Source organism: Equus caballus, chromosome 1, assembly GCF_041296265.1.
Source record: "Equus caballus isolate H_3958 breed thoroughbred chromosome 1, TB-T2T, whole genome shotgun sequence".
Classification (NCBI taxonomy): Eukaryota; Metazoa; Chordata; class Mammalia; order Perissodactyla; family Equidae; genus Equus; species Equus caballus.
The window spans coordinates 103,706,142-103,718,185 of NC_091684.1; the positions used below are offsets into that span (position 1 = coordinate 103,706,142).

The 12,044-nt window shown below is 53.1% G+C and overlaps 1 protein-coding gene across 4 annotated transcripts in view; it reads left to right on the plus strand.

Annotated features, from left to right (window-relative positions):
* The first annotated feature begins 140 nt into the window (after positions 1 to 140).
* Positions 141 to 12,044, plus strand: part of AP3B2 (adaptor related protein complex 3 subunit beta 2) — a 32,863-nt gene continuing 20,959 nt past the window's right edge. The window contains exons 1-4 of one of the 4 annotated variants that reach the window (XM_023626484.2): positions 141 to 671; positions 9,331 to 9,406; positions 9,550 to 9,624; positions 9,929 to 10,024. In XM_023626484.2, the coding sequence (XP_023482252.2) occupies positions 262 to 671; positions 9,331 to 9,406; positions 9,550 to 9,624; positions 9,929 to 10,024 (657 nt within the window). In that variant the 5' untranslated portion in view covers positions 141 to 261. Of the gene's footprint in view, positions 672 to 8,856; positions 9,027 to 9,306; positions 9,407 to 9,549; positions 9,625 to 9,928; positions 10,025 to 10,346; positions 10,504 to 12,044 lie in introns of those variants that run through there. The other 3 variants (XM_070230300.1, XM_070230304.1, XM_023626598.2) reach the window with 3 other exon arrangements.

Here is a 12,044-nt window from a genome sequence, read left to right on the forward strand (position 1 = left end):
GGTGCCTCCTTCCCGCTTTAGGACCCCCAACCTTGTGGCACAGCCTTCTCAGTCTCCCCTTTCCTTCCACTGCGTGGGTGCGCATCCGCGTTTGTGTCTGGGGTGAGTGGAGCCCCTAGAGGCCGTTCCACCGAGACCCGGTGGTCGGCGAGTGGAAAAAGGCGTTCTGCATCCCCGGGAAGGCTGTCCCCTCATCAAGCCAGCAGCCTCCACCCCCCACCCCCAAACCTGGAGCTGCATCTGGAACCTTCCTTCGCGGGGATGGGAGGGGGGGTGGTGGGTGGATTTCCGAGGGGTTTGGGCGGGGCCAGCCCCTGCTGCACTTCCCTTCCCGCCCCCTCCGCGGACACGCCCTCCGCTCGGCAGACGCCGGTGCCTTTAAGAAGCTCGGCGCGCGCCCCGATTGATAGAGCCGCGCGCCGCCTCCCCCGCTGCAGACTGCGGCTCTGCGGGCCCGGCCGCCCCCGACCTCGCCGCCGGCCCGCGCGCCCTCCCCCGGCCCAGCCGCGTCTGGCGGCGCAGCCCCCTCCCCGGCGAAGCGCGCTGCCCGGCCGCCCCATGTCGGCCGCCCCCGCCTACAGTGAAGACAAGGGCGGCTCCGCTGGCCCCGGGGAGGCCGAATACGGCCACGACCCGGCGAGCGGCGGCATCTTCTCCTCCGACTACAAGCGGTGAGCGAGCCCGGTACCGTGGACAGCGCCCGGCCCGCCCCGCCCCCGCGGTCCAGAGCCCGCCCAGCCCCCCGCCAGCACCCCGCCCCGGGGGGCCGCCCGGGCCCCGGCGCTGGGGTGGGAGGCCGGAGCGGGATGCGCCCGCCGGCTGCCCCTGGAGGCCCCGCAGCCCCGCCCCGCGGGGCCGTCCCGTCTGTAGGTCCGGATTCCAGGCTCCCCGCCTCCCGCGCGCCTGGCGAGTTGGCTCCAACCGAGCGCGGGGGAGGGGTCAGCGCAGGCGAGCTCGCGCCCCGGGCCTGTGCGGAAAGGCCCGCCCTGGTTGCGGACTCAGCCTCCAGGCCTGGCCCCTCCCACGAGTCCATCTTCTCTCCTTCGGGTCCCTGAGTTCGCGTCCGCGTCCGCGTCTCCCCCGGGCGCTCGCGCTGCTGCTCCCCACGCTGCCCCTGCAGTTCAGCCCGACCTTCACGTCCCACTCCTCCGCTCCACCCCTGGATCACTCCTTCGCTCATTCGGTTATTCCTAAATTCTGAAAGAAGCATTTTTAAGGGCCTACTGTGTCGAGTCTTGTCCTAGTCACCGTGAATGCGGCTGTGAACAGGAGACAGTCCTTGACCTCAAGTTGCTTTAGAGGGGATCTCAGAGGAAGAATCTGTCCTCTGTCCGCGACAATTCAGTGTAGTGGGGACAGTCAGAGGGTGAGGAGCTGGTCTCTGGCCCCGGAGAAAGGCAGGAGGGGAGAGGGAGGGGTGTTCCCGACAGAGGAAGGAGCTCGCAGGAAGGTGGGGAGATGAAGGACGGCCAGGTCACAGGTTTTGTAGGTGCCGGTACAGTGTGATCAGAATCACTGTGCGGGCCACTGCAGTGACCGGAAAGGAGGGTGAGAGATGCCAAGGTTGGGGAGCGGGGGGCGGTCACGAAGACTTCTAAGCCCGAGATGTCAGATTTGCATTTTAGAAGGATCCCAGGCTGGATCGTGGAGGAGAGATGGGAGGAGACAGTGAGGGGGGTGTTGAGGGTGGAGGGGCGTCCAGGATGGTGGCCTAGACTGGGGGAAGGGCTATTGAGAAGGTAGGAGCCACAGAGCTGATAATTAACTAGGGGGTGAGGTGAGAGGAAGGGACTGGGGGAAGATAAGGATGAAACTCAGGTGACTAGTTTTGGAACTGGAAAGAGGGTGGAGCCATCCACACAGTGTGATTGGAAATAAAGATGTTACAAGCAAATCCGTGGAAAATAAAGTTGAGCTCGGCTTTTGACATGCTGAGATTGTAAACTCTGAGGGACATTCAAGTCCAGTAGGTAGCCAGATCCTAGGATTCACATTCCAGGAGGGATTATTAACATATATATATGTTGATCAAAGCCGCAGAAGGAAGTGAAGATAACCCAGGGAGAGTGTATAAAATGAGTTCAGACAGGGCACAGGTGTGAACCCTGAACACGCATGAGGGGTGACCAGAGAGCAGGGGGAAAGTGTTTCAGAGTAACTGAGCAAAAGTAAACCAAAGGCAGGAGGAAAATTAAATGTGGTTTCAAGGAGGAGGAAGTGGTCAGCAGTGTCAGTGCCCTTTGAGGTCAACTCAAAGAAAGAAATCGTGACCATTGGTTTGACAAAGAGCAGGTCAACCCCGACCTGCTCCGCTCCTCACCTCCTGCCCTGGGAGACCAGAGCTGGCAAAGTCAGAGGTGGAGGAGCGAAATTATTTCTCCCCACATTCTATTATGAACAATTTTAAACATACAGAACAGCTGAGTGAATAATAGAATGGACACGTGTATCCTTCCACCTGGATTCAACTGTTGTTGACATTGTCCCACATTTGCTGTATCTACCATCTACCCATAAATATTTTTGGCTGAACCATGTAAGTTGCAGATATCATGGCCCCTCATAAATTCTAACTAGCATCTAAAGCCAGATTAGGGTGAATAGAGGAAGAAATAGGAGGTGAATAAATAAAACCCAGTGAATGGGAATTTTGCTTCTAAGGAGCTTGACTGTAGAGGGGAGAGAGGGAAAGAGTTGCTGGAGGAGAACGTCGGCTTGGGATGGTTTACTTTATTTTTATTGTTATGTTTGTTTGTTATTAGGATAAGGGAGCCCAGAGCAAGTCTAACAGCTGATAGGAAGAAGCCGGTAGTGTGGGACGGGCTGCAGGGAATTGAAGGAGGCCCGGATCCCTGAGTGGTGGGAGGAGAGGCTTCCAGAGCTGGGTGGGAGGCCTGGCCTGGCTTCAGAGGGCAGCTCTGCCCAGAGGGAGGAGAGGACAGCACGGACGCGGATGTGTTGGGGCTGCAGAGGATTGTATCTAAGGCCTTCCATCTTCTGTGAGAGGCAAGTAGTGAAGCTGTAAGAGCAAGGGCAAGGCTATGGGTGGGAATTTGAGGAGCGTCGAGGGGGTTGATATACCGCGAATAAAGCCAACCACTCCTGGCAGGGTAGGAGCAGTGGGGACAAGAGGGCCAAGGATGTGAATGAGCCAGCGGTGGAGGATGGAGCTGGGAGGCATAGGCCAGGTAGGGAGGACGTAAAGATAAGAGAAGGCTGATGGGAGGGAAGAAATCGGGAAACTGGCTCTGGAAAGACAGGTGAGGATCAAGAAGGTTAGGGTCAGAGTGGGAAGAGGGTGTGGGAGATTTCTGAGGAAGAGCAGCTCTGGGAGGCGGAGGCCCAGTTGTGGTGTGAGAGTGGAGGCAAGGAGGGCATCCGTCACCTCTGTCTGGACCTGCTCCCCTGACCCTCTAGGCCCTGCCCTGAGATGGAGCATTGGCTTAGTCCCCAGGCCCTGCCCTCCTCCCCCTCCTGAGTCCTTGTCTTTGAGCAGCCAGGAGGAAACTAGAGCCTCCTTCTCTGCCGGTATCTGGTTTCTGAGTTTCGGGGGCGGGCCGTCTGGTGACAGTCACAGGCATCCAGGCTTCCTGGTCAGTTCAGTCCCATCTCCGAGCAGACCCTAGTGCCTGATGCAGCGGTTCCTGCAGCTCCCGGGGGCCGTGGTGAGGCCAGGAGGCAGAGGGGCCTGTGGGGCTGATCAGGAGGCTGCCAGCCCTGTGCTGGCCCCCGAAGGCGGGCCCCCACCCTGGTACCAGGCCCTGCAGCCTGAGGAGCTTCGCTGGCTGCAGGCCTCAGAGGAAGACCCAACCCCAGAAGCATCTCTGGAAGGAGCTTGCCCAGAGCCTGGCCAAGGCCAGAGCCAGAGCCAGCCGCTACGGTACAGAGGACCCCAGGGACCCTCACCCAGACAGCTGGGGAGGCAAGGGGTGGGCAGCTGCCACTCAGCCAGACTCGTTCAGGTCCCACTTTCTCAGGAGCAGGAGTGGGCTGGTGTTTAGGGTCCAGGCAGGAGGAGGGATGTCAGGGGCGGATGTCAGGGGGCTTAGTGTGGGGACTGAGAGTATGTGGGGTGGGTACATGAGCTTAACTCCCCAGAAGCTCTGAGGGGAGGAGGACAGTAAAATATTTGGGCGTTGAGGCCCCACAGCTAGAGTGGGCTCTGGGTGAGGTTCGGAGACTAGATAAAGCACCGAGTTTGGCCAGCCTCTCCTGGCAAGTGGATTGGCACTTGGGGGTAGAGGGGAGGGAGGAAGGTGTATCAGGGAGGCGAGCATGTCTGGCCTCATATGCCGTGTTTCACCCCCTGGCAGGCTCCAGCCACCCCCCCAGAGAGACGGGCCAGGCCAGGCCAGGGGTCAGGTCAAAGTGAGTGCCGTGTAAGGGGATCCGACTACAGGAGACTAATGTTTCATGGCCTTAGAGCGTTGTTGTGTATCTCTCCATTCCTCTCCCTCTTGGGAACATAAGCTGGTGGGAACAAAGATGAGAGACCCAGGGTGGTCACAGCCCAGGAGGCAGCTGCTGTCTGTTGGTGGCATCTGACAATCCCACCTGTGCTGTGTCTGCTCTCTGTCCACAGTCCCTCCCCCCCTCAATTCCCCATCCGCCCAGGGCCCCGGAGCCCTCAGGGGCCTGGAATGTATGCACTAGGCTGGGTGGGTGGGAATAATGTACGCACCCCTGGGCATGCCCTGGGGTGTGTGCATTTCACACGGGCCTGTGGCATTTCGGGGAGGGCAGTGTGAAGAAGTCTGCTTTAGAGGACATCCAGCGTTAAAAGGGACTGGGCAAACTCCGACTGCTGACCAGTGAGGACTCCCCCTGACCCCTCAGAAGGGAGTCAGAGGATCTTGAGGCTGGATGTGTTTGATCTTGGAAGCCTAGATTTATCATCAAGAACCTCAAACAGGCATCTACTGGCCATTTTGGCGAATGAGCCTAGAGTGACCGAGTTTTGTCAAAAAGGTGTAGGTGTGTGTGGTGTGTGTGTCTGTGGAAGGACGTGTGGGGTATGTGCACTGTGTGGGATGTTCATGTCCAGGTGAGGGTGTGGGGGAGTATGGAGAGGTCTTCTGGTGGGTGTGTGTCTGTGGGGATGTGTGTATGTATTTGTGGGTCTCTGTAGGGATGTGTAGGTGAAGTGTGTGTGGGGGCTTATGTGTGGGGAGTGTGTTTTTGTGGGAAGTGTCTGTATGTCTGGTGTATGTATCTATGACTGTGTTTCTGTGGGGGTTGTGGGTGTGTGTCTGCGGGCTTCTTTGTGTGTGGGGGGGTTATATATGGATTATATGTGTGTCTGGGGGGTGTAGATGTGTCTGTGAGGGTATAGATTTGTCTCTGGTGTAGGTATGTCTGTGGGGCAGATATGGGAGTGTTTGTTGTATACGTGGGTGGTGCTGGTGTTGGTGGGGGTGTTGGGTGTGTCGGTGTCTATGGGGTGTAAGTTGACTGTGGGTGTATGTATGGAAGGTCCTGGGGGTGCAGTGGGGTACGTTTGTATATTGGGGAAGGTGGCGCCCAGCTCTGTCATTCTTCCTACAGCCTCGGTTCTGCCCAGACCAGCTCAGTGGTCTGTACCTCTGTCTATACCCTTGTTGTCCTGAGCTCAGCCCCAGCTAGGAACTGACTGCCTGGTTTGTGGCTGGGAGAGTGACAAGGTGGTTGTCTTCTGGCCCTGGCTTGGCCACGAGAGAGTAAAAAGTGTCCTCTGGTTTTAGGGGCATCTCCCCAAATGGGGGAGTTTTCTTTTTTCTTTTTTTTTTTTTTTGAGGAAGATTAGACCTGAGCTAACTACTGCCAGTCTTCCTCTTTTTGCTGAGGAAGACTGGCCCTGAGCTAACATCCATGCCCATCTTCCTCTGTTTTATATGTGGGATGCCTACCACAGCATGGCTTTTTGCCAAGCGGTGCCGTGTCTGCACCCGGGATCCGAACTGGCGAACCCCGGGCCTCCGAGAAGCAGAACGTGCCAACTTAAGTGCTGTGCCACCGGGCCACCCCGGGGAAGTTTTCAATCAACATGCCTGGGGCTGGAGAGCTTCTCCTGCCTTCATCTGACAGCCTTGCAAGTCCTCTGTGTTCTGGAAGGCGTCCTCTTTCTACTTTGCTTTCCATCAAAAATCTCTTGAGGAAAGACACTGCCTACAATCCTTGGAGCGTCAGTTTCTTAGCACCCCTTCTGTCCTTTCTATCTGCGAAGCACTCTCACATTTCAGCAAAATGCGGCCCTATGACTAGGTGTGTGTCACGTCGGGTTCCTCTCTTCGTCTCAGCATTTGTCACTTACTCATTTCTCGGCATCAGAAGCTGTCGCGTTTGCCTCTTTATGACTATTATCATGCTCTTCCCTCTCCTAATGTTGCTGCCTCCAGTTTCTGATTGCTCTGTGTTCCACTTCTGTGACTAACTTTGCACACACTACTTTTTACCTTCCACCATTGGTGATACCTCTCCAGGCTGGGTTCTCATGCTTGGGTCCAAAGCTGTGGGTTAGCAGAGTATCCTCTGGGAGATTAGAGAATGTGCAGGTCTCCACACACAGCTGCTCAAAAAGTTTGGAATTGTGTTGGCAACATCTGAGTGCATCAGCTGTCCCACGGTTCTGTCAACTATCGATAGACACGTTTTCCATGTTTTTACTCGCAATTCTCTGTTCACTTCTTTGACCACCAGCCTTGGACCTCTGAGTATGGTTGCGTAGGTTGTTCACTGCACAAGGGCACCTGGCTAAGGAATACCAGACCATGCTCCACTCACTGAATGGGGAGCAGCAGTTTTAGGGCTATGTCTATCTGGAGGGCCAAGCAGGTGGAGGAAGAGCTTGCAGCAGCCCTAAATTTATATCGGTGCTTTATTTATTTTGAATATTAAACTTTTATTCACCATCCCACATATTTTCCTTTCTGTTGCTGTTACGGGCTGAATTGTTTCCCTCTCAAATTCATATGTCAAAGTCCTAACCCCCCTGTACCTCAGAATGTGACTGTATTTGGAGGTAGGGCTTTTAAAGAGGGAATTAAGTTAAAATGAGGTCATTAGGGTAGCTAGTCCAATATGATTAGTGTCCTTATAGGAAGAGGGAATTTGGACAGGGACACACAGAAGGAAGACCACATGGAGAGACAGGATCTACAAGCCACGGGGAGGGGGCTTAGAAGAAACCAACCCTGCTGACACCTTAATCTCAGACTTCTAGCCTCCAGAACTGAGAGGAAATAAGTAGTTTAAGGCCCCCACTCCATGGTACTTTGTCATGGCAGCCATGGCAAATGAATACAATTGCCTTATGCTTATTTTTTTCCCTAAATTTAGTTTTATATACCAAATTCAAAAAAATTAAACCTAGCCATCTTGTTACTGATAATTTTATGACCTTAAAAATAAAAAAATTTCCCCTTCCTCTTCCATATTTAAAAATAATTTAACTATACGGGGCTGGCCCCATGGCCTAGTGGTTAAGTTCAGTGCACTCCACTTTGGCAGCCTGGGTTTGCGAGTTTGGATCCCGGGCATGGACCTACACTACTTGTCAGCCATGCTGTGGCAGCGACCCACATATGAAAAATAGAGGAAGATTGGCACAGATGTCAGCTCAGGGCTAATCTTACTCAGCAAAAAAAAATCAAATGTGGAGTTTATTTTGGTGTGAGATATGTGTACAAGTTAAATTCTTTGCTGCAAAGCAGTTTCCCAACAGCATTTATTGCTGAAGGGGCAGAAAGGTTCTTTCTTCCTTTGGTGAGGTATTTGTTCATAATGTGTCAACTTAGATGCGTTGATGAAATTTCCCTCTGTGACCTTGACTTTCTGTTTTTAACCCAGTACCATAGAGCTTTTATCATTGTCATGTTGTTTTGTGTATTGAATTCCGGTAGGGTGAGGTGTCTGTCATTGTTCATTGTTCTCTTCTTTTCCCCAAAATATTCTTTGGAGTTCTTACCTATTGATTTTTTTTTCTCAGGCAAATTTTGCTGTCATTTCATGAAGCTTAACAAAATGCCTTCATTGAAATTTCAATGGACATTGCACGAAATTTATGTATTGGTTTGGGGACCACCTTTATTCCCCTTAGCCATATACAAGGGGTCATTTATTCAAATCTTCATTTATTTCTCCCATTATGGTTTTATAACTCCCCTGAATGAGGGTTAAAAGTTGAGTGACAGGTCTGGCCTTCGTTGTGAGGTCATCTCATCAGACCCTGGAGTGTCTGGGACCCATCCAGTCCTTAGAATCAGTTCAGTCTGGGGGGTCAGGGTCTGGGAACACACTCGGTGTGGGACGAGGGCATCTTGCTCTTGTTTTGACAGCCACCTCCTTTCCAGGTCCCTCTCATCCATCCACCTGGCCATTTCCTGGGAAGGGCCCATACCTTTTCCACTCTAAACCCTCCTCTTGTCTCTTGGCTCTATGTCCCTGGCTGTGTTAGTTTCTCAGGGCTGTGGTAACAAAGTGCCACAAACTGGGCAGCTCAGAAGAAGAGAAATGTATTGTCTTACAGTTCTGGAGGCTAAAAGTCCGAAACCAAGTGTCAGCATGGCCGTGCTCCCTCTGAAATCTGTAGGGGAATCCTGCCTTGCCCCTTCCGAGCCTCTGGTAGTTTCCTGGCAATCTTGGGTGTTTTTTGACTTGTAGATGGAGCACTCCAACCCTCTGTCTTCACATGGCGTTCTCCCTTCCTCTTTGTGTCTTCCCAAGGCCATCTTCTTTTTGTTGTTGTTGCTGTTGAGGAGGATTCGCCCTGAGCTAACATCCATTGCCAATCTTCCTCTTTTTTTGCTTGAGGACGATTAGCCCTGAGTTAACATCCGTGCCCATCTTCCTCTATCTTTTGTATGTGGGATGCCACCACAGCATGGCTGATGATGGAGTAGGTCTGTGCCTAGAATCCGAACTGGTGAACCTGGGCCACTGAAATGGAGTGCGCAGAACTTGAACCACTCGACCGCAGGACCGGCCCTCACACAAGGCCATCTTCTTATAAGAACACTGGACACATTGGATTAGGATCCCACCCTGCTCCAGTATGACCTCACCCTAATTATAGCTGCAACAACTCTGTTTCCAAATAAGGTCACATTCTGGGGTACTAGTTGTTAGGACTTCAACATACCTTTTTCGAGGGGGACATAACTCAATGCATGACATTGGCTGGCCCACGTTTCTCCCGACCCTGAGTCCCCTGATCTGTACTTCCCCGCCTTCCCCTCGGGTCAGGTCCTGCCTGAGCCCTCCCTGCCATATCCCTTCTCTCTGCCTGCATCGTCCTGATTGATATCCCCACTCCCACCCTTATGCCCTCAGCTGACCTCTTGTGCCTCCCATCAGGCATGATGACCTGAAGGAGATGCTGGACACCAACAAGGACTCCCTCAAGCTGGAGGCCATGAAGAGGATTGTGGCGGTGAGCAGGGAGGAAGGGGGCCTCTCCTGGGGGAGGGGCCCAGGGGTCAAAGAGCAGCTCTCCTTGGCTCCTTGTGGACCTTCCCCTAATAAGGACTGGCCTCCTCCCCTCTCCTTGTCCCCTCCCTTGACTCCACCACCCAGATGATCGCGCGCGGAAAGAATGCCTCGGACCTGTTTCCCGCTGTGGTGAAGAACGTGGCCTGCAAGAACATAGAGGTGAGCGCTCCTCGGTGAGAGAGCTCTCATGCCCACCTCCACCAGGAATAAACTCAGGCTGGGTGGGGGTGAGCAACGGAAGGATCCAGCCCCGACCTGCTCAGAAAAGCCCCTGGTCCAGGAGAAGGCTCTGTCTACATGTCTCTGAACTAGATGTGGATCAGAGTGAAGAACCTGGGGAACACTCTGGACGCTGTCCCCCACTGGAAGAATTTGTCCCCATGGACCACAGCTGGCTGGGGTGATGACATCTCCTGGGGGGGGGAGGGCACCAGTCCCTGCTGAGAAACCTGCTCTCCCCCAGGTGAAGAAGCTTGTCTACGTGTACCTGGTGCGCTATGCTGAGGAGCAGCAAGACCTGGCCCTGCTGTCTATCTCCACTTTCCAGCGTGGCCTGAAGGTCAGAGGTCTCCGTTTGCCTCCCTGGGGCGTGGGTCTCGTTGGTGCTGTATGGGAGGAGTGGACCCAGGGAGAGGCGTGAGCATGGGGGGAGGCTCTGCAGGCTCTTTCCCACCTGCCTAGCATTGGAAGAAGACCAGCCAGACCCTCAGAGGGCGGAGGCCAGCTCGGAGAGGGCATGAGAGATGCAGTGGGTGCCCAGGGACTGTGTCTGTCCTCCTCTGAGGAGCCTGTGATAGTGGCTGCCTCAAATATGAACCACTTGAGCCCTTGACCATGGAGAGCCCCTCAGCCCTCCCCCCATTAGCATAAAGGGTTTGCAGCCCACAGGCAAGCAGAAGTCAGCCTCCTTAGGACAGGATGCTGCGAGGGGGGCTGCCGACCTGGATTCGTCACCTCTGGGAGCTCAGATGCTTGGCGCTGGCAGGCTCACCTAGTCCAGGGATCCGTGGAGAACAATGACTTTTCACCTGCAACTTGGTAAGGAGGACAAAGGGTTTATTGAAAACAGATGAGCTCCACCGAGAGGAAAAGAACCAAGTTTACTGTGGAAGAGAGCTGCTCAGACAGGGAGACCGGGTTCCAAGGTCAGAGCAGAGGACGTGAACTCATGATGATTCCCTTTCAGGCAGTTCAGTACAGCCCATTATTCCTCTAGCGCTGGAACAAACGGACTGTTCTTCTGTTTAGCGCCAGAAGAAGTCGTTGACTTGTCTTAGCTGCCCCACTGTATACAAAATATCCACCTTTAAAGACCTGCATCACCACTGTTGTGTGAAATGCTCTTGAGGCAGGCAGAAATTGAAAAATCACCTACGGGAAGGGACCATGGAAAGATTCAAGTCCTTTAGACTGGAGTGGCCTGAATCCCCCACATTAGTTAAACAATGTTCTCCCCTTTTGTTTGTATATTAAACGCACGCATGAGAGTCTCCACTGGGTTCTTTTCTGGTTAGGGTAAAGAAGTCAGTATCACTGCATTCTGTCCTCTCTCTGTATCAGCCTTTTCAGCTCTGATTGCAACCATCAGCGCCTCCAGTCTTTCCACAGGCTTCGTTCAAATTCCCGTGAGAGGGATCTGAAAGGTCCAGCTCATCTTTTCATGTCCAGCTGATTCTCTAGGGTGCTGAGCAGACTGGGAATTGACTGCCCAAATCCGGGGCTCACCCCTGGTCCAGTCTGCTATGGCCAGCAGGAGGGGTTGACAGGGTCTGCTTCTGGGAGGTGGGGTCGAAAGGACAGGCACTTGCATATATCATCATTCACTCAGCAAATACTTGGGTATCTCTCTGCCACACATTGTGCCGGGTTCTTTTTAAAAGTCAACACCATAGGATCTGTCCCACCTTGGCAAGTAGTCTTTTGGTGTGAAGCAGGGTTAAATCATTTTATAAGAACTTTTCTGAAATTTTTTACACAGATTTTACATTTACCTGTAGTTTCTACAGTCCGCCCTTTGCCCCTGTTTAGAAAACCAGAGCTTCTTTAGTCTAACTCACTGCAATGATTTCTCTAGAACAGCCATCAGGAAACTTTTTCTGTGTAGTGCCGGCGAGTAATTTAGGCTTTGCAGGCCGTACAGTCTCAACCGTGCAACCACTCGACTTTGCCCTTGTGGTGCGAGAGCAGCCATAAATGAGTGGGCGTAGCTGGGTTCCAATACAATTTTATTTATAAAAAAGGCAGAAGACAGGTTTGGCCTGAGGGCTGTAGTGTGCTGACCTTTGCCCTAGAATATCTGTGACGGGTCATCTGCAGTGACGGAGACCTCACTTTCATAAGGCAGCTCACTGCATCTTAAGACGACTACAACTGTTCTAGTTTTTTTAACCGTTATATTGTATTGAAACCTCTATAGCTACAATTTTTAAAAATTTATTTCAGACTCACAAAAGGCATAAGGAATAATATAATGAATATCCATATACCCAGCATAAGAAATGAAATATTTATCAGACAGCCAAAGCCCCCTACGTTTCTTCCCCTGTTTATCACTCATATGCATGTATTTATTCTTTCAT